Source organism: Vanellus vanellus (genome assembly GCF_965231255.1).
Source record: "Vanellus vanellus genome assembly, chromosome: 6".
NCBI lineage: Eukaryota > Metazoa > Chordata > Aves > Charadriiformes > Charadriidae > Vanellus > Vanellus vanellus.
Window position 1 is genome coordinate 15,783,599 of NC_138911.1, and position 21,263 is coordinate 15,804,861.

Sequence of the window (21,263 nt, forward strand, 5' to 3'; positions counted from 1 at the left end):
GTGAGCGTTAATAGAGAATTTCAATTACATTTCTGTTATTTACAGTGATCAGGGGGCCACTTTGATCATGTGATAGCAATGTGCTGTGTTTGGCTCTTCTCACTGTCCGCACAGCATCATTCTGTCTCTTTTTTGATATAACGAGGCTTTGCACTGTATCTATCACAAGTACCTATTGTGGTTTTCGTATGTGTTCAAGTGGGAGGATAACACTGGGATCACAGGAGATGCCCTTTATTTGGGATCAAAGATCCTATAATTCAGGCAGAGGAGCGTTCCTGAAAACAGGGTGGCTTGGTAGGAGAGAAACTCTAGCAAAATTTTTCATAACCAAAAGGGAGAGAAAATCCTGTTTATTGTGATCTGACTCACAAATAAAGTATTCATTCTTTGTAGCAGGGGACAAAGAAAAGGCAAGCCACACAGAAAATTAGCATTTTTTATAGGGACTATAAGGAATGAATGCAGAGTATCTTGGTTCTCTTTCATATGCATCTGTGACAAACTTACGGGCATGTTTCCTAGGCAGTAGTAAAATTTCTTCCAATGTTTTATATTTCAATAATTGTTTTCTCTAGCATGTGAGGCTTGCTCTGATCAACTACCCAAATGTCAAGAAGGAGAAGTTCTTATTGTGGATGGCAATACTACAGAGAGGTGTTGCCCTACATACCAGTGTGGTAAGTTTGACTTTATTTTGATATTTCAAGTAACAGAGAACATGTAAAATCTTGTAGTGTGGATGTTCAGTGCCAAAAATGGTGGATTAGAGATACAGCTCCATTTGTGCATATAAGCAAGCTATCATTTGTAGTCCTGAACAAATAATCTTTACTTTTAAAGCTTCATGTGCCTAAAGCATTATCTGAATATCTTCATCATGGAGTCAAATGAGTAATTTCAGGCCCCAAATTCTGGAGATTTAAAACTGTTTTAAATATTTTCCTAGAGTATTTGTACTCCACACTACTATTACCTGATGGCTGATGATTAGATTTCGGTTATTAGTCTTTTCAAGTAAGATGTTTTCTAAAGGTATTTGTTATGAATAAGTAATTTACTATCTCTTGTTTCACATTTCTGTTCATCAAAATATGACAACCTTGTGTTTATTGGACTTTCTTTTCTTTAATTTTAGTTTGCGAAATACATCGTTGTCCTGAATTCAAATGTATGCTAGGCATGTCTTTGGTGGAGGTATGGAGCCCAGAGAAGTGCTGCCCCTTTCGGACATGTGGTAAAATGACTGATTTTCATTTTATTTGCCTTAAAAGAAAAAACACAGGCAAGAGCTTTAGTCTTTTGGGTTTAAGTCTGGTTTCAGCAAGCTATACCATTGTGATCTGCCCATGAACAAATGCTATAGAAAAGTCATCTAATGGTACAGAACTTCTTAATCTGCCTGTATTGGTTTTCCTTGCTTCACAAGGGTGATAGCATATTGTAGAATTTGCCTGTCCAAACTGGGTGACTTAACATCGTGAAAATTTTGTAAGACTTAGTAAATTATTTATAGCTTTAAAAAAAAAGAAGATTAGGGTCACCGGTCAGGAATTTGCCAGTTTAAAAAGATGGTAGTATATCATACATCTCTTTGCCTTAACCACAATTCTCCATTACTTCGTATTAATTGTAATGACTGTCATCACTGCAAGGAGGCTAGTGGCTAGAATGATCATCTTTTTTTAACGTGTTCAGATGGACTGCAGTTGATACAATGCTGTAAATTGTAATAAGTAAAGGTGGTCATAGAAGCTGGTATTAGGATGGATTAAAAAGGATGCTTTTTATTAAAAAGGATACTAAGCATGCTTTTTAACTGTATTTGATTGTGACTTGTTAGGTTAGGTTAGGTTCTCAGTCAGTACCGGGTGTGCTTTGATTTTGCTTGTCATTATTCTATCCAGAAAATGGTTTTCAGGATGGAATAGAAATCAGACATAATTCTGGACTCCCCAGGTGGGTATATTTAAAAAATGAGCAGACCTTCTTCAGTGATGACTTGTAAACCTGGAATTTCTATTCTCTCTGATGCTCTTTTTTAAGCAAATGGCTTTAATAACTTTGTAAACTGTTGGTTTTATTATCGTATTTTTTTTAGAATGTGCATGCGAAACAATCCCCAAACCTCAGTGCAAACTGGTATGAAATTCTTCTTTGTCAGTATTCTTTTATTAATTTATTAATAAATCTTTTTATTGGTATCTTAATAATAGTTTTATCAGTGAAATATGAAATGCCATGTCACTCTTTTTTAAAAATTGCTTTACAGGAAGATATATGCATTTTTAAGAAAACAGGTTTAAATGTTTGCAGAATAAAATGGCTGTATACCAGTGAAATTTCTGAAGTTTTTTACGGCCATATCATTCCCTGAAGTATTTGTAGAGTGGAACTGCTTTCATGCACCCAAGGATGATATTTTGTTTTTAAAGTGTCAGAACTAAATGTTTTAAAGCATCATTGTTTTGTTAATATTATTTGTTATGGTGAATATGTTAACTTGTACCATGCACTCAGACTGCTGACTAAGCAGAACTTTTTAGCTGTATTTGATTGTGACTTGTTCTGCATTACAAAAATGCTTATTAGCATTGCTGGGTTAGGTTCTCAGTCAGTACTGGGTGTGCTTTGATTTTGCTTGTCATTATTCTGTCTAGAAAATAATATTGCAATGGGAATAATTTATAAAAATTATAAGTTGGAGTCCTGAAGGAATTGGAAATAGTACTCATTTTTTAGAGAGGAAATTCAAAATACTTGTAAGTGAGGTTGTTGTTAGTACTTTCATTTCATAGATGAAGAAACTTGGGCATAAGGAATCAGGACTTGCAGAAAACTGGGAGAGAAATCTTAATATGTAAACGTATAAACAATAAAAGGCAAAATTAAAAATTACATCTGTTATATATTTTTAATATATTTATATATTACAAATCTGTTGTTCTGTTGCAATACTATCTATCTCGATTAAATTATTCCATGAAAGAGCATACTCCACACTGCATGGAGATTTCTTTACAAAGGCAAGCCATTGCATTTCATTGTTGGCCTGCCGTAGTCTTTTCTGTCCAAAATGTCTGGTGTACTGACACCAACAACCATTCCTGTTTTTCAGGTGTAAAAAAAATTTCCATTCAATTATCATTACTAAATTAAATGTCCCTGTGGGTGATGAAAATGGATTCAAAATAGTTTTCTAGGGGAAAGAGATACTGCTACTCAAATCCTGAAGGAAAGGTGTTTAAAAGAAAAACATCATACAGATAAGAAAACAGTGTCATTTCACTTCTCTTTTTTTTTTTCTGCTTTTATACACTTAGGGGCAGAAACTTCAGATAGATGAACAGTTTCAGAACAGTACAGAAAATATCTGTAACTGTATTAAGTACAAATGTGGTAAGTCAGAAAAGAATTTAATTCAAAGAAATAACCTTTTGAGTGCTAAGGTAATTAGGAATGATAAATCAGATGCTCTCTTTGAACATGGTACAGAGGAGGAAAGATTTGACTGACACAAATAGTGTAAGAAGAGGTGAGAAAATAAGACCCCTCACTAAATATTTGTTTGATTATGGCCTGTCCTTGTATTCTGTTAGTTCCTGCAGCCAGAGGTCTGTCCAGCGAAATAGCAGAGTTTTGGGAAAGTTGGGGTGGTGTTGACTAAGCAGTCTGAATTTTGCTGAGCTGGAGTAAGGACTCCAGCAAGAAACTAAAACATGCACCCGAAGTCCACATAAAGAAAAATCCTGCTAACCCATTATGAGACTACCTAGGAGCTGGTATACATGCTTATGTGCTTTACAAGATCAAGGATAGCGTGCAGCACCATGTGAATTCATCTTAGAGCATGCCCAATATCATCTGCGAAAACTCAGGAAAAAATAATTCCTGTGGGTCACCTACCTGGCCAATAGAGTCGGGAATGTCCATGCCTAGATTTCTACAACAAAGGCATTATAGGTCTGAGCTAATTATCTTCTGTGCCCTCAATAATCAGTGGGGAGAAATAGATATTTCTGAGGTACGTTTCTTATCCTGATGTAGACTTATAAACCAAATCAGTTGAAGAAGCCTGTACTGTCATTTTGGTGGTGCAGCTAATAGAATATTATATATTTATTTAGATTTCATGCATGGTTACATTTGAAATAATTTGGCAATTGTAGTGAAGCATTAGACTACTATTAACAGTTTACATTTGAAAATTTGACCCATAGCTCTTAAAGAGGTAGAGTAGCTTTTTCTATTTCTGTTTTACTTTTTAAACATTTTTAACAGTTTTGATACCAAGCTGATTGTCCTGAGCATGCTGTTTATTTTTGCATTTTCTTGTAGTGAGAGACAAAGTTTGCCTGAGTAATGAGAGAGGTGTGCTGCTTCCTGGACAGACAATTGTGGAACACAGTGCAGATGGCATTTGCCATATTTCTTATTGTACAAACGTGATTGATCCCTCCACTAAATACTACCGAATAAACATGTCTTCAATAGACTGTGCTGTCAAGTGCAAAGCTGTAAGAAATGCAGAATTTTGGACATGTATATTGTGACTGGTGGTCTTAATTACCTTGGGGGGGGGGGGGGGTTGCTGAGTAGATTACAGTCATAGGAACAGATGGAAAGAACAACTATGAGATCTCCCTCTAATGATGTGCTAGTGCACTTCTGATAGAAGTTTATAAAAGTCTCACTCCCTTCACTGTTTTCTCCCCCATATAAATCTTAAACTAATGTATATAGCATGCTGCCACCTTGCATCCCTGTATGACTTTAGCTGTATTATGCACAAACTGGTACAAAATCCTGGAAGACATTAGCTCTATTAGAACTGGGAAGAGAATAAATATAAATAGAAGAAGAATTCTAAATGTGGTGAACACAGCTTTATACAATAAGCAAATGATACCTTGTCTTTTTACAAAGTATAGTACATTACCATGGGAATATTATATAGATTGCTTTTTCTGAATATGTACTTACTTGATGTCTAGTGTGTTAGAAGTAAGCTGTGGTTCTTGAAGTAAGCTGTCAGACTTACACTTGAAAATGGTAGAAAGACCAGTTCATTCTGAGTTGGAACTTCTCCCATTTACTTCAATTGAGATGAAAGGTATTTTATAAAAGCTTCATGAATGTACAGTGTGTACAAATGTAAGCTATTTGGTTTTGAAAGTTATTTAAAAAACATCCCTAAAACCAGATACCTGAAAAAAATTTGCCCATTACAGTAGCAAAATGTCGAGCTGCAAGATGGTCTCATACAAGGAATAATCTATTTGATTTTGGCAGAACCAAGTCTATCAGCCTCCAAAAGATTTAACGACTTGCTGTGGTAGCTGTAAGAACTTGTCTTGTCTCCACACTTTCAGCAATGGCACAGTTTCTAGTTTTAAGGTAAGTTTATACATGTCTTATTCCCTCAAAATATTTAGAAGTAAACAAAAAAATTGACATACTCTAACAGACAATGCCATATAAAATGTGCAAAGAGCAGCTTTATATGGCCAAATGCTAGGAATAATTTTGCATGTACACAACATTAATTTCTTGGAGAGACAATTATATAGCTGTCTACAAAGGCTAATGAATCATTGTCAACTCGATTATTTTAGAACCTGCTTAACGTTATATATTTGGTGGACTTTAAAGTTGTGTACTTAAACAGAACATTAACATGTGTCTAAATTATATTTTGCTATAAGTATGACTTTTGATTCAGACAAGATCACATTCAATGAAATTGTATTATAAATACTTATAATACTGTTTTTGCTGAGTAAAGATTCTGTTTTACAATTTTTAACAGCCTGGTACTGTTTGGATTTCAAACTGCATCAGATATGAATGCACTAACACAGCAGTAGGACCAGTTCTGGTTTCCTCTTCAGTTGGCTGCCCACCCTTTAATGAAACTGAATGTGTGAAGGTCAGTGTTCGATACGTTGTTTGCATTCCAGCTATGATATATGTTTGCATGAAAAGATTAACACTGACAAAAGCCGTTTTTACCTCAAGAAGGGAGAAATTAAAAATTTTTGCAATGCCTGTGGTTTTGCCCAGACATTTGAAGGTGAAAAGCTCTAACTATACACATCTAGTGTGCCACCAGACTGCCCAGTTACACAGCCGGAGAGACCTCTTCTTATTCTCAGATTATTTTTTTTTTTTTCCGTAGAGGCTTGTCAAACTCATCCTCACACAGCTGTCTGAACTTGGATGCATTTCTGGGTTGGACTTCTCCTTTCTAACGGCTTATAGCAATTTGATTCATCACAGTGGTCAAAAACACTGAAGAAAATGAAAGATTGTCTGAATATCAGGAAAATATTTTCTACAGTGAGACATAAGGTTTTGTGGACTAGTTTTTGCAGGAGAAGGAAAAGCTCTATTTGAATTTGCAAAATGAGGTTAGACTAAATGCCAGGAAATGTATGCAGGGAGTAATCGCATATTGCTCTCTGTAATTCTACATTTACATGTGCCTGGGAGGATACTTTCCTTAATGAATGATGGTACACAAGCAGGGAACAGTCCTAAAGAAACTAGGTGGCTGTAGTTCTTTCTCACAGATAACGATGGATTGGTTCTTCAGAGAGAGTTTCAGTTACACAGCTGGTGAAAGTCCTTTTGCTGTTATAGGCAAACTAAAAAACATGAGGCAGAGAGATAGGTCATCATGGCTTGAGATACCAAGGTGGACTCTCCTTCAAGGTAATCCTGAGAGAGCTTTTTAAAAAGCTGCAGCTATTCTTCCTACAGTACTCTGAGGAATGCTTCATGCTACAGCACTGACGGCAGCCATGACTCTCCTCTATGGGGAGTGGGTGGCTTCTCACTTAGATGAGATTTCTTCCTGCTTTGATTTCAGAATAAGTTTTTTTGTGATTATCAGTATGGCCTCTACAAGAAGTCAGGGGTTTACTCTAAGTAACAGATGATGGTGTCAGATTTAACCCAATTGTTTCCTCTCCAAATGTGTCATTTTTGTAGCTGGTGATGTATAGTGGTATTCAGTGACAACCACTTAATATTCACTTGTGTTAGAACAGTCAAGTTAGATCATTTGCAGCAAAACCTTCATCCGTTGACCAGAATGCTGCATTTGCCTGAATAATGTTGCAGATTTTTATCTGGAAGATATTTCCAATACTGCAGATATATGGGAATGACTGAAAAAATCAATTTTTTTCCTGTTTATTTCTCTCTTGGTCAGGTTGGAGGCTATGTTGTACCGTTCTTAGAAGGATGCTGCAAAACATGTAAGTGATTAATGACACTTCCTACCTCACAAGTCTGTCTGATTTCTTGTTACCTTAGAAATAAGGTGGATTCTTTCCTACAAGAAAGCTTGATTCACTGATCTCAAAGGCTGTGCTTTTCCCAGCTTTACTAATTTAAATACCAGTGAAACTAGTGGAGTTAAATCAGAAGAAAGTAGTTTAACGTTGAAGGGTTTATTCCACTGATACTGACTGTGGCTGGCCAAGTCACTAAAATTGCTACCTTGAGTATTTTGTGGTTCCCGTGTAAAACTCCTCAAAATATTAGTTACTGTATTTAGTATAATGCAATGTACTGTGTTTTGGAACACTTAATACTTAAAGCATGCTTCGTCTACATTCATATTTTTATATTTGGTAAAAATGAATATTGATCTATGCAGTTTGTAAGTTAATGCTGTAAATAATTGACTGTAATATAGTTTTATGTTCTATTAATAGACATACTTTAGAAGCCTTCAGGCAGTATCTTTTAAAAGAACTTGCAATTAAACTTCCCCCACCTCCCCCCACCCCCCCTCCACCTACTTGATTACCAAGATATGTTTTGATATCTAAGAGAGTCAATAAAGGTTCTCTGGAAAAAATAAAATAATTCTCTACAGAATAGGTTCCAAATATGATAATTCTTAAGCTAAACCAAGAGCTAAGTACACTTTTCTTAACACACTGGTACATAGCTTAAACATTTTGGCTGATTTCATGAAGAATTTAGCCTGAGGCAGACACCTAACCTGAAAAATCTAAGCTCAAATACTTGAAGTTGACGATTTTATAAGCAATTGAAAAGGAGATTTTATAGTGGGCAGTATCAGATTATCTTCAGAAAGGTGCAAAAATCTCACTTCATTTGCATAAGTGCCTGGAATAGTTATCTAAAAGCTAAAGATAGTAGGAGATAAAGTGTGGGAGAGAGCTGGAAAAAAGTGCAGGTGTTTCCTGCGGAGTGGGATGGGACTTGAACAATCATGACTGCCAGATATGGTACCATGTGCACAGTTACTGCAGTGGGATATATGTTGCCAACTGAGAGGTACTTTTTGGTATTATTCATTGCACATTTTGTAGTACAAAGGTTACTGAAACTATGGAAGATTTATCTGCTTTTTTCCTACTTCTGATCACTGTAAGGGAATGGTAATCTCTCTTCATGTTTTCTCACTCCGATGGGCCTGTGTTTGTCCTGGTTTTGTAGCAGATTCTCCATAGGCTCTTTGAGATTAATTTTTGATTATCTGACATTACCCTTCAATGCCTTAGCAGCCATATAAGCCAGCTTCTGAACAAGCAATTTATTAAGACTGTTAAAAGTCCATTAAGCTACTTTTCAGCAAGGCAGAGGACCTTGCTACTATGGAGAGTAGTACAGAGAGAGCATAACCACACTCTTAAATAATTAAGACAAAGGAAGTTATTAATTTGGGGCATGCATCGCAAAGTAAAATTAAACCCTTGAAAAATTCAGTGACTTCTGAGATGCATTTACAAGTAGATTCATACAGTTTTGATTTCACATCTGTTTATAAACAACATAGTACCTCTGTGAATCATGTAGTTCATTCTGACTCTGAACAAATCTGGCGTGAGAGCAGTTAGTCAGTTGTAATCATGTGAGACGTTTTATAAGGTTATCAGTTTCTTTTCTTTTGAATTAGTTTACCATTAGAAACCATTGTGTGTTTTAAGTGGTGTTTGAAAATTATGTCCCAGGAGTTCCATCAAAACCTAGAGAGTTTTTAGAAACACCTCTCAGAGGAAATTATAGTATTTCTTTCTTGTAGCCCCAAAAGACAACTTTCATTTAGGGTACCAGACTGTCCTAGTTATACTAATGTAGATCAGATTCTTCCTGGTTTTGACATTAGGCTTAGCAATGCAAGTAATACCTGAACATGGTCTTGAACTGCTGACACAGTGGTCCCTGCTTGAGCAGGGAGGGTAGGACCAGATGACCTCGAGAGGCCCCTTCCAACCTCAGCCATTCTGTGATCCTGTAGTATACAGACATTTTAAGGTTGAATTATTTTCTCAAATATGCTGAAATCTAGTAACTCCAGAATGTTTCATACTGATAGGGAAACCTCTGTAACATGTACTCTGTTCAATATGTAATATTCTTACCAGGTTCTTCAGTGTCAATGCTCCTCCCATTCCCTGTTAGCCCAGTCACTCCTACAGCCTATGCTAGCTGTAACACAGGTACATTTTCCTGGAAATAGGTGGGACCAACCCAAACAGCATCATTGTTGATTTCCAACAATGTACTCCCTGATAGGAGCATCAGGCCTCATGTTACCCAATTATGCCAAAAGCTGCAGTGTAGTTTAACTGCTCATGGTTCAGAGTGGCTCACATTTTGATTTTGTTTTGTTTTTCATTTTGCACTGTATGGGCAGTGCATTGTTGTTAGCCAACAATGTACTGTTGGTAGTAAGCACTTGCATAGTCTTTAGCTTGCTGCATGTGTAAAATTGCTGTGTTTAAAAATGTAAGCTAATTCCATTATGTTTACAGTGCTGTAGAATGTAGAGACTAATGGCTTTGCTTGTTAAAGCTTATTATGTAAGCAACATTTTTGCAGATGATGTATCATATAGTTTTGCTTCCAGTGGCATATAAAATAGAAGCCGTTCATTTCTTTCCCATACATAGTTAGGACAGTAAACTGAAAACACCAAGCCTATGTTTACTCCGTGAAAATTGGAGATTATCTTTGTTCTTTTAAATAGAGCATGTTATTTTTTTGAATTGTAACATGGTAAGAATGCAATTACTGTGGCATTTATTATGTGAAAACATCTGTCCATATTTCTGTAAGAGAAATTATGTTGACTGTAACTTTGTATATCACTGAATGTTACATCCTTCATTAAATTACACTCATGGCTCTAGAAGTACTACACTGAAATCTATATTACTCTTTCATATTGACATCACTTTAAACAACAACATTGTTATGTGTCAACCCAATTACCAAGCAAGAATTTTCAACCATACAGACTGTGAAAAAGAATCTCATTATAATACAACACGCATAAGAGGCTCACATGTTTTGTAAGGTTTTTCATGGAAAAGTGTATTATGTTGTAAAGCTCATTAAAAGCCACTGGACATTAAAGTACATGCATGGAAATCCATTAAATATTTATATCTTTGAGATATGTACTTTCACTATAGCCTGGATGAAGTCACAGCCACAGCTGCACTGAATTCTCCATCCTACACACCATTTATACCATAAAGGAAGAAAGGACATGAATAGGACTATGAGAAACATGAAATAATGGTGAGTTTTTTATTTTCAAAAACAATTTATTTTTTCTTCATTTCTGAATTTACTTTTTCTCTAAGCAAGTATAATTCAATGGTATTCAAGCAGTAGCCAGCCATTTCTGATTGTAGATTTTTATTTGCTTCCAGGAAGATTCATTGCTGTCCGTCCTTTCACATTCAAGAAACCTCTGCTATGTCTAGAAATAGTAGCAGGCTTATATATTTAAAAAAAAAAAACACACAAGCTAACACAAAAAATGCTACTCTTTGAGAATCAGTATTACCTGGTTTGACAGTGATTAGGGCAAGGAACAGGACATCGCACATCGAGATGTTTCAAACCTCTGTCACAGTTCAGTATCCGGTATTGGTCAAACCAATGAGTCTTTCATTGCCCCTGCTTTTCTGTAACTAAGCATTCACCTTTTGTCAACATCTTTGAATTTCTTGACTGAAAGAAAATGCAGCTCTGTAAGTGGACGGTCATGAAAAGCTGCATCATGGTGTGTAAAATCTGCTGTGAAACTGTGGAAGCTGTTATAATGGAATGGACTATTCATTTCTCTTACAGATCTGCAATGTGATGTGTTTCAGCACAGAAAGGATCATCGTAAGAAGATGCTGTGCTTTCTGATCTCTAACAACTGAACTTTATGCTAAACTTCTTTGCTTTTCTTCGAATGTTCATGATTCCTTTAAGTCTGACTCCTCATTTTGTTTCATGATTTCTCTTTATCTTTTTTATTTCTTCTATGTATTTTGTACATAATTCTGTGAGGAAAAATTGTGGAAATAATCCTAATGAAAATGTAAATAAAAAATTTCATCTGTTCACTGGTGTTCTTTTTCTTATTTAATAAAAACATGCAGAAATGTAAAGCCCCTGAAGCCCTATTCTTCTTCAGATTCTGCTGTTAAGTATTTGTTTTAAACTTTGTTTATACCACTGGAATGCAATTGTTGCTTTTAGTTGTTACAGTTATTTCGTAGAAAATGCATTTTATGCATTATTAACAACCCTTCCACAGGACTGTTGATCAATTTTACAAAATTTTTTGAGACAGTGGTCTTACTCTTAAAAGGCTTCTGAGTGAAGAATGAACCTTTTATAATTGTTATTAAAGATGTTAGGAGATAGATACTTTAATGCATGAAATAGAATAGTTTTAAAAGCAATACAACGTATAGCTAATGCCACTGCTGAAGTTTTGTATGTGCAGTGTTGTATTGGGTATTTTCTTCTTTGTGTGTCTTGACCCCATAAAACATTCAGGAATGTTCTTGTGTCTGAAACATTTAGAAATTTGAGCTGATATTTTTCAATCAATGCCCATTTTGCAGGTAAGGAAGATGGGAAATTCTGTAAAAAGGTGACTGTTAGGATGACTATCCGCAAGAATGACTGCAGGAGTAACACACCAGTAAGTAAATAACTGTCACGATTTCTTCTAATAGAAGGGAAAAAATGTGAGAAATAAAAAGAAGGAAGAAAGGAAACACAAATTCCACAAGGCTGTTGTCTGCATCTCCCTCACAGAGACAAAGGGTTTTGTGTTTCAAAGCTGTTTTACGTTCTCAGCAGTCATCTTCTCAAATAATAAGAAAAAGGGGGATGTGACTTCTGCTTTTGTATGCGTTTAGGCGCATGTTGATTTAGTGCAAAGCCAAGGTCCCAGTTCACCCTATAATGCAATTATTATTATATGCAAATTAACGTAAATATAACTGAATCTTGCCAGTGATATACTACAGTTAAAATGGCTGCAGATATGTTTGATTTTCCATCTGCCTAGGGAAAGTATTTAAAAGCCAACTTCGTGAAGAAAGGAATCTTGGGTCCTGAAGTGGTTTTAGACAGCAGCATGAGCATACTGTGAAATGTGTAGCAATAATGAGGCACTATCTGTGTGTCTACTGAAGGATTTACTGCAGGAGGACACCAACAATGTCCTGCTGGGCAATGTGAGCAGCAGCAAGGGTGCAGACAGACGTCTCATATGAGATGTGTAAGAGCGCCTGGAAAAGCTGTAATAAAAGAGTGTAGGGAAACAGCTGTAACCTCTAAAATGACTCTGAGAGGAGGTTTTGTACAGCCAAGCTGTTGAGCAGCCAGGAAATTTAGTCTCAGTGTCTCATTGAAAAGAAACACAAAGCCTGACTATTAAACTTGAAAAAAATTATCAGTTTATATGACTGTTTCTGTTACAGTCCGTATTACAGTTTTGGTATCATTTGTAATTATTCCTCTTGGCTTTCCAAAAGATTGATTCTTTATATTCCTCCTTACTGATAACAATATAGCAACACTGCATCAGTGTATCACTGAAATTAATACTGTAGGGAGTTGTGGACAGAACATTTGGGGCTATATTCAAGCCAAGTTTGTTATGAATACTTCAGAACTGAAATTGTTTCTTTGTGTCCGTTAATAGCCAAAATCTGCTGTTACCAAAATTGACAGGAAAGCTGTCATTAATCTCAGATAAAAGATAAAAATTGAGACCTATCTGGGCAACGTACTTCAGAGTTTGTTACTCAGACACAGCGGGATTTCATAGAGGAAATATCTCCAAATTTTTCATGGCTTTGCCATTGGTTTTGAGTGCTTAATGTCTTTGGACTATCTTGAGAACTCCTAACTTTATTCCCTAGCTGCTTGAATTTGCTGATTATTCTTCATGTTTGTTACCAGGTAAACATTGTTTCGTGTGATGGAAAGTGCCCGTCTGCAAGCATTTACAACTACAACATCAACACATACGCAAGATTCTGCAAATGCTGCAGGGAGCTCGGACTACAGAGACGAACTGTGCAATTGTATTGCACCAGTAATTCAACCTGGGTCAGCTATACAATCCAAGAGCCTACAGATTGTTCTTGCCAATGGTCTTAAAAAAAACATAAAAGGAAAGAAAACAGCAAGCCCATCTCTTCTTAGCATAAGATAATTTGAATAGGTTATCTATTAAAAATATAATACCCGATCCACTGAATTTTACCAGTTTAATGCTAAAAGTTAAAGGAGTAAAAATATTTTTGGACTCTTCTACATTTCTGAAGAATGGCTTTGCATCGTTTTTATCGTGATTTGTCTTTATGTTCATTCACAGGGATTATTTTAAGAGTTCTTGTGATATGTGCCAACTTAAAAGGTGAAGTGATTTACATTAGATACACCTGAACAGAAAGAACACCATCTATTTTGTTGTGGAAAGCTGGCCCACTCTTTGTCTGGCACCCATTCCCATTTTAAATCATTGACGGGCTTATCTGGCAGCAGTTCACTACTTTGAATGCATTGCAATTGTGCAAATACATTCAGTGCCTGTTAAGAAAAATTGTTTGGACAACATGCAAAGAATTTTCAGTTTAAATCATATTCCTCTTGCAAAGTAGAGCGTGTATAAGAAAATCAATTAAACTTTTTTTTTTTAATAGGGTAACATTGTCAATACTGATAACTGTATGTAATATTCCCTGGTAATAATTTCAGTTTATCTAGTGTATTTTATATTGTAGTGAAGAGCATTATGGCAAACGTAATGTATGGAACAGATATACTGTCTTTAGGCTATCTAGATTAGTAATTAGTAGTTACTTTATCTTCCTGCTAAACAATATGACATAAACTGAAAATACACAGATTTAACATATGAAAACCGTTTTACAGTCCTTTATATAGATATATCTATATAAAAGCATCCAGTTTATGAAATGCACCATACTTAAACAGTTTCTTTAGGAGAATGAACTCTGTTTAACACTAATTTTAAAGATGTGGAAATTCATTAGAAAAAAGTAAACCAGGATTATGTTATCTAAAAGCAAAACAAAGCTGAAACTCTTTGTCACCAGTATAGTAGAATGTAACTTCTTATGGTGAGTTTTTGATATTAAAAATGTACAATTGTAAGGTTTGAAATTTCGAAAGCAATTTTGCTTATGACCTTGAACAATTAACATTTTGTTGTAATGAACTGATTTTTTTCTCCTCTAAGCTAATGTTGCAGTTATATTCTTTTCCAACAAATACCACCAAGATTCAGCAAAAATTCAGTAGCTTTCATTTTGTAGATTAAAATTGTAGATAGCACATAGTGATACGCTTGAGATCATATAATAGAAAATAGATCTCAGCTTCTTAACTTCTTGAAAGCTGCTTGTCTGCAGTTAATCCAAAGAAAAATGTGTTGTTAAAATCAATCGTGTGAACATTTTTTATATTAATTTTGTATACTGTACATTTCATTCTTACAATATCTAATAAACAACAGGAAGTCTTATTTTGTTACATTTAATTTTGCTATCATTGTTAAAGCAGCTTACTATTGTGATTCAATACACAGTGTTTAACTGATTTCTTTTTCAGTAGTGCACATGGCTATATTTATGGTTTGCTGCTGTCACTACTAGTAATGATCTAATACTACACGAGGGAAGGACCTACATATGGGCTTTTGAAAATCTACTTCTTTTTCTGATTACATCATAGATCACTTTCATCCTCAGAAATGCAAAATTCAACTATGTAATTTTATTCAAAACAAAAATTGGAAAACCGTTGCTCATCAAAGTATAACAACACATTTCTGACACTGTCAGGCTGTTTGTTCTGGAAAAAAAAAAAGAGGAAAAAAGAAGGGTAAACTTCTGTACATTTCCTTTCCGGAGCTTTTCCTTAAACTATCCATCAGGATTGACTGCAATGTGTAGGCTGTATTTTGAGTAAGTGTAGACATTTTGTTATAATACAGTTTTTGTGTAGTGCTGATTATCCTTGAGTACTTGGTGCCAGATAAGTCCTTAATAATATATGCAGTCCCTACCCATTTAGTAAGACATGTTCCTTGTTCAAAGACATTTTCTAAATAGTTTCTTCTAAGAGTTTAGGAGGAGGGCATCCTTTGGAAAACCACGAATTGAGGGGCAGAAAAAAATGCTGTTCACAAGACATTGAGCAGAGCCAAATCCTTCAACCCAAGTGCCTAAAATTCAAGTTTTGGCATTTTCAAAGGTGAAGTTCAGCCTCCCTTAGTACCAGCTGGCAGATTCCATCCTAGAGGGTAGGAATTAATAAAAAGACCTGTTTCTTTTGCTGTCAAGCAAGATGGTGTTTGCCGTGGAGTGCCAACCGCCAACATGAGCAGGATTTAGGTGAGCCGCCATGTTTCCCTCGGCTGTGGCGTGGTCCCTCCTCTTGCCGCTCGAGCTAATGGCAAAGCGCTCATTGCTTCCAGCAGCACAAGGAGGTTACTCTGAAAACCATTTGAGATCCAAACTTTAAGCTCTTGGTTGGAGAGCATGTTAATGCTGGCAGTGAAAGTAGAAAGCAGACTGTGGTGTATCCAGTAACCGTAATCAAACACTGCTGCTGCTTCTACTTCAGGAGTAAAATAATAAACATGGTGTTAAGTCCCTACTTCTGATTTTGTAAACATTAGGCTTATGCTGAAACAAGGGGAAAGATCCAAACTGCCTTTGGCTTGACAGAGGAAGCTACTTTTATCCCTGCCTCCGTGTTAAATTACTTCACAGATGCTTAGCCTGCCTGTCTGTCTGGTTAGTTCAAAGCACCCCAGGCCCTTACCATGTATTTACCTTACGCTTCGTTCACACAAAGCAGCTCAGCTGGAAAAAGATTTTGCCTTATTTACACTTCCACCTCTTCAGAAACCAAAGAGACCTCAATGAGCTGTGGGTTTCACCTGATCCTCCTGTGTAGGAGGTGCTTGGACTGTAACAGTATCTGAGTCCTAAAACAGTTTGACTTTCTTTTTGCTAAAGAGTTGTCTTTTGCTTGATTATATAGGTGTAATACGAAGGGTATACAGCACTGAAGCTATGCTCTTTAGAATACATGCATTTTACTATCACAACCTTGTTTGTGTCTTTATTACCCTTAAAGGCCTATGTGCGCTTGGAGCTAATGAAGTACTGGAACCTTTATGTAAGTTCTCATAGTGGCAAAAGTTAAATGCCGTATTCAGCACATAAAACAACTTGCTGGAGGGAAACTCGCTTTCTGAAAGCATTGCGGCCGCAAGGTGCTCCGGTGTTCCTGTTGCAGCGGCGCAGTACACATGGTTCAGACAAAACTGACTGCATCCTTCACTGAGCTCAACCAAGATTTCTTGTAATATTTTGGAGATCAGTGTTTCTTAGGGATCAAAAAGGGGGGGTGGGAGAACCTGTTTTTAGAAGCCCAAGAGAAACAAAAAAGCGGTATATCCAGCAGCTGCGGGGTAGTCTTTCGGAGAGCCCCCTCAGCTGGGTGACTGCTGGGGCAGCAATGGGCCGGAGCAGAGAGGCTTTGCTCCCTCACAAACATGGGGATAGGGCAGGAGAAACCACCTGTGCTGCTGCTCTCAGAGAGGAGGCCTGAAGGGGTTAAGGAGAGGCCTCCCCTTCCCCTCCCTCTGGCTAAAAAGCCAATTTGCCCCAGCTGCAGCCTGTTTCTGTGGGGCAATGAAGGTGGAGGTGGTGTGAGGGCTGGGCCACAAACACTGCTGGGGGACAAAAGCAGCATGGAGGGGACAGCATGAGCGTGTGGTGAGTGCTGGTTTCTGTTTTCCTGAACTAGCCTTTTAGAAGAGAGCAATGGTCAGTTGATGTGGGGTCTGTGGGCTGTAAAATGAGGGACAGGAGGCAAGTGGCCTTAGAGGCCCTGGCAGAGGTCTTCATTCTTTCACTCCTGCCTTTCTCAGTGTGGCTGTGAGAAAGATTTGAAAAGGTAATCTTTTTATTCTGGAAAAGCTGGCTTCCAGGTGGTGAAGGCAGCAAAGAAATAAACAAAGATGCTGATGGTGTTGGAAACCTTTGTGCTTGTGCAGCCATGTTGAATTAGCCCTCCAGGCTCTGCTGGGGGAGGTGGCTGAAGAGCAGAGCTGCCTCACTTCTGTAAACCTGAAACTGTGGTCATTGCTAGGGGAAAACACAGCTACTGATGCCCCCTAGGGTTCTTGTCCTTTGTTGTCTTCAAGGCTATCTGCAGAAGCGGATTTCCAGAAGCTGATTAATTTAGATCCAACTCAAAAATGGTGCTCAGGTGATTCACTCCAAACATATGAATGCTGTGGTGCTTTTCTGTTGTATGTCTTGTGACTGCTGCTCTGCAAGGCTGAGTGTGGTGTGAAGTTGTTTATCCTGAATAAAAGAAAACAAATTTGAAAAATTTTCTTCAGAAGATGGGTGAGACACTGAGTAATTTTTGGGGGGGAATAATATAGGTATATGATAAAAGTGGGCAGGAGTAGTTTTCTCATATTCCTGATCTCTAATATCACAGTAAATGATTTTTTGTTTGTTTAACATGAATAAAAATGCTGTGGGAGTGAAACCCTGACCTTGAAACTGAGACCCATTATATTTCTTCACAAGTCTCAAAACTTTGCCCCTGAGGGCCATGCTCTCCTCACATGTGTTTGCATATGTGGAGTTTCTCCACAAAAGTGATTCCTAAAGTAGGTACAGAAACCTCGTAGGCTTGTATCTTGTTAGAACTAGGATTTCAAGTCTTTCCAGTGCTGGATTGTTTTCTATCTTTGAATAAAATACTTAGTAATTTGAGTATGGAATCATTGCTTGTTTGCTATGGTGCTGAAAGCTCATTGTTATCTCCTCCTATCCTAACACTTCACTTGCATTACCTCAAGCAAGCTTACCCAGCCATGATTCACAGGAAAATATAAATGATTTGGCAGCTGGAGCCTTGAGTATGATGGATATTGGCCATTAAGAAAGGCCCTTAAAAAGAAATATAATGATATCAATTGTGCTATCTAAACTCTCGCTGTCTGGATTATTAGTACATGATCTGGTCTCAGGCTAACAGCCTCTTGAGTAATGCTTCCTCTAATTAGTGATAGTGCTGCCTAGCGGTTTGGTAAAATAATATGAAATATTTGCATCTGTTGGTTCTGCAGTTTAATGCAAACTATTAGTCACAAGTTAAATAATTTGCATTTCCTCAGATGGCCTTTCAAGTATGCAGTCCATGAAGTCAGACCAAAATACTTCAAAAAATTTCATCCTCACTCTTGTCTCTGCCCACACCATCATCTTTCTCCCCGGTGCAAGTGGCTAGCCATGAATAATTAAAATGAGGTAACAGCTGCTATGCAGATGGTGATTTTTTAGAAAAATCCCCTCTCAGTGTGATGATGACATCTAACCTCTTTAGAAATAGTACCTGACTGACTGCCGTACTCTCAGGTCTGCTTTCTGTATGGACTTTTGACCAAGGCTTTGATCATGTCAGCTCACTTCAGCTGTTTAAAACATAGATATCTGAATTAACTCAGGTGTCCAGGCTCCATCCATCACCAAAGAAAGAGAGGTGCATCCAGAGAGTGACTCATCCCATCCTAAAATAGGTGTCTAAGATTGATGTGATGAATCATCCTCCAGATGTATCATCTTTCCTTTCCACTGTAGAGAGAACCTTGATGGCAAGATGCGGTTAGGCACCTCTTTTTTAGGGTGTTAAAATTAGTTGGAATGAAATTCACCCTTAATGGTTAAAGGTATCTCGACAGGCTCAAAAGTCGGCTACTATGATAGCGTATATGGCATATCTTATCTGACCTTGTATGAGGTGATTAATGGTAATATTTGATTTGCATGAAGCTAAATGTAGGTTTTGTACAGTTATGTCTTAAAGTATACTCATTTCGTATGACAGCTATACCTAAACTATCTCTGTATCTCTAGAGCTGAAGAAAGATGTCATCAGGTTCAAGATGGAAAAGCTCAGCTGAATTTGGGAAGATGTGGCACGTTTATTGTCATGACAAGGTGTTAGCTGGAAAAGATCCAGAAGGTTGTCAAACCAGAACAAAGGTGAGTGAAAATGAAAGTACTTCTGTTGTATAGACTTTATATTGTGTAGGTGCTGGCTTGAGTCTTGCAGGTGATTCGTGATCTTGCTTCCTAAGCTTGTGGCTTCCAAGATCTTTAAGGTAATGAATTCTTCAGAAAGTTATGAAACCCACCTATGAAATATCTTTGTGCTTTTGCTCTTTAGAGTGTCTGGAATTGAGTTCGAGGCAGCAAAGAGGCTTTCCAATACATAGGCCTTTCCCAACTGTTTGATGTTTTTGATGTGATTGCCCAGGAGCAGATTCTGACCTCAGTTAATGTACTTGAAAGCAATATCAGATTTGGGGTTTAGTTTTCCTCAAGACTGATGTTAGGTTATGAGTTGAATATGTGAGATTTGTCCAAAATGTGCTTTGTGTGGTAGAATATTGGAAAGAAAAAAAAATTCTAGCAGAGCACTTTAATAAAATTTCTTTTTGATTAATAATGCAGAAGTCTGATATTAAGCATGAAATATCAAAGGCAAAATGGCTGGAGTGATGCCTAATGTCGAGGGCATGCCTGTTCTTGATCTCTGTTCTTAATCCTCCAACTGTCCTTTCTGGACCATATTCCCTATTGAGCTCCACGTTGATATTTTTATTTTACTAAATAGGGGAGAAAGCAGAGAAGAACCTTCTGAGGTGAGGGCATCAAGGTGCCTAATAGGCCTGATCTTTAACCTGGCTGTATGCAGGGTGGTGTCCTTTGACTGTAAAACAGGAGCATCACTGACAATGTGCTCCTCCATTTCCTATCAGGAGATAGCTGCTATATTTTCTTCCCCACCCCCCCCAAAGCCCATCCCCCAACAAACCCTACCCTGCCCAAGCAAAGCAAATTCACCTCTTGCCCTGAAGAAACTGCAAGAAGGGGGAAGTTTTAGACTAGTGTTTTTGGAATAAAAAAGGTGATTTAGAATTTTGCATGAAAAACTTGCATTTTTAGGCAGAAATACTGATGGGCTGTCCAACACCGTAACAACAAAGTCTCCCATCTCTTAGGAATCATAAAATAAAACTTTCAATGATATTTGCTTATGAATGGTTTCACAGGACAATTGGATACTGTAAGGAAACACATGGCTTCACAGTTAGGTGGTTTTCAGTTCATGGGAGAGGAATAGGCTCTGGCTATTGGTACCATTTATTGTTATGCGCAGGTTCACTATAACTCTCTCTAAGGCCATGTTGTGAGCAGACAGCTAGAGCGCTCTGGAAGCAGATTTTGCTGATGCAGTGTTTATGCTTGGTTTGGTAAATAGCTTCCCCTCACCTTTACTTGTTTCAGGCTCTGCACCTAGAAATCCCCTTGTTTTCTCCCACTGCTATCTTTCAAAATAGCGGTTGTTTAAAAGCATTTTTCCACTGCCAGTCTGACAGGATTGCAGTAGTACCGCTCAGGGCAGGACCAACCCTGCAGAGAAAGGAGGACAAATTCATATTGCACTCCTGCTTATATATTTTCCAGGAACTCCAAGTGCCACACACAAAAACTTCATAGAAGAAAACTGGGGCTAGCATAAAAAATAAATAAATGCCTATTGTATCTGCTTGGCATAATTTTGAATGGAAAAAAAAGCCCACTTTTTGTCAAAATCCCTAAAATGTTAAAAATGGTTTTCTGGCAGCCTCCTTATTTTCAAGTATTGTTTTGGACTATAAGTATTTTAGATCCGGACCCTCATCCTTTTCCCTTCTGGAAGAGGGGGAGAAAGGAGATGAGGGATGATATTTTTGAGGAAAACATTTAGAAGTTTATCTTTTCAAATTGGACTGGCAAGCCCAAATCTCATGAAGATGTTGTACAGGGGGAAGTGGGAATCAGTACCTAAGGGGCCTGTTGTGAGTT

General features: G+C 37.2%; 1 protein-coding gene across 1 annotated transcript in view; it reads left to right on the forward strand.

The window, feature by feature from the left end:
• OTOG (otogelin) overlaps positions 1 to 13,477 on the forward strand; it is a gene marked incomplete at its 5' end in the record, with an annotated part of 113,923 nt that extends 100,446 nt beyond the window's left edge. The window contains 10 exons of the mRNA XM_082485060.1: positions 579 to 680; positions 1,139 to 1,237; positions 2,102 to 2,142; positions 3,324 to 3,399; positions 4,339 to 4,517; positions 5,293 to 5,397; positions 5,810 to 5,929; positions 7,217 to 7,262; positions 11,898 to 11,977; positions 13,249 to 13,477. Coding sequence (XP_082341186.1) covers positions 579 to 680; positions 1,139 to 1,237; positions 2,102 to 2,142; positions 3,324 to 3,399; positions 4,339 to 4,517; positions 5,293 to 5,397; positions 5,810 to 5,929; positions 7,217 to 7,262; positions 11,898 to 11,977; positions 13,249 to 13,449 — 1,049 coding nt within the window. The 3' untranslated portion in view covers positions 13,450 to 13,477. The remainder of the gene's footprint in view (positions 1 to 578; positions 681 to 1,138; positions 1,238 to 2,101; positions 2,143 to 3,323; positions 3,400 to 4,338; positions 4,518 to 5,292; positions 5,398 to 5,809; positions 5,930 to 7,216; positions 7,263 to 11,897; positions 11,978 to 13,248) is intronic.
• Between the last annotated feature and the right edge of the window lie 7,786 nt (positions 13,478 to 21,263).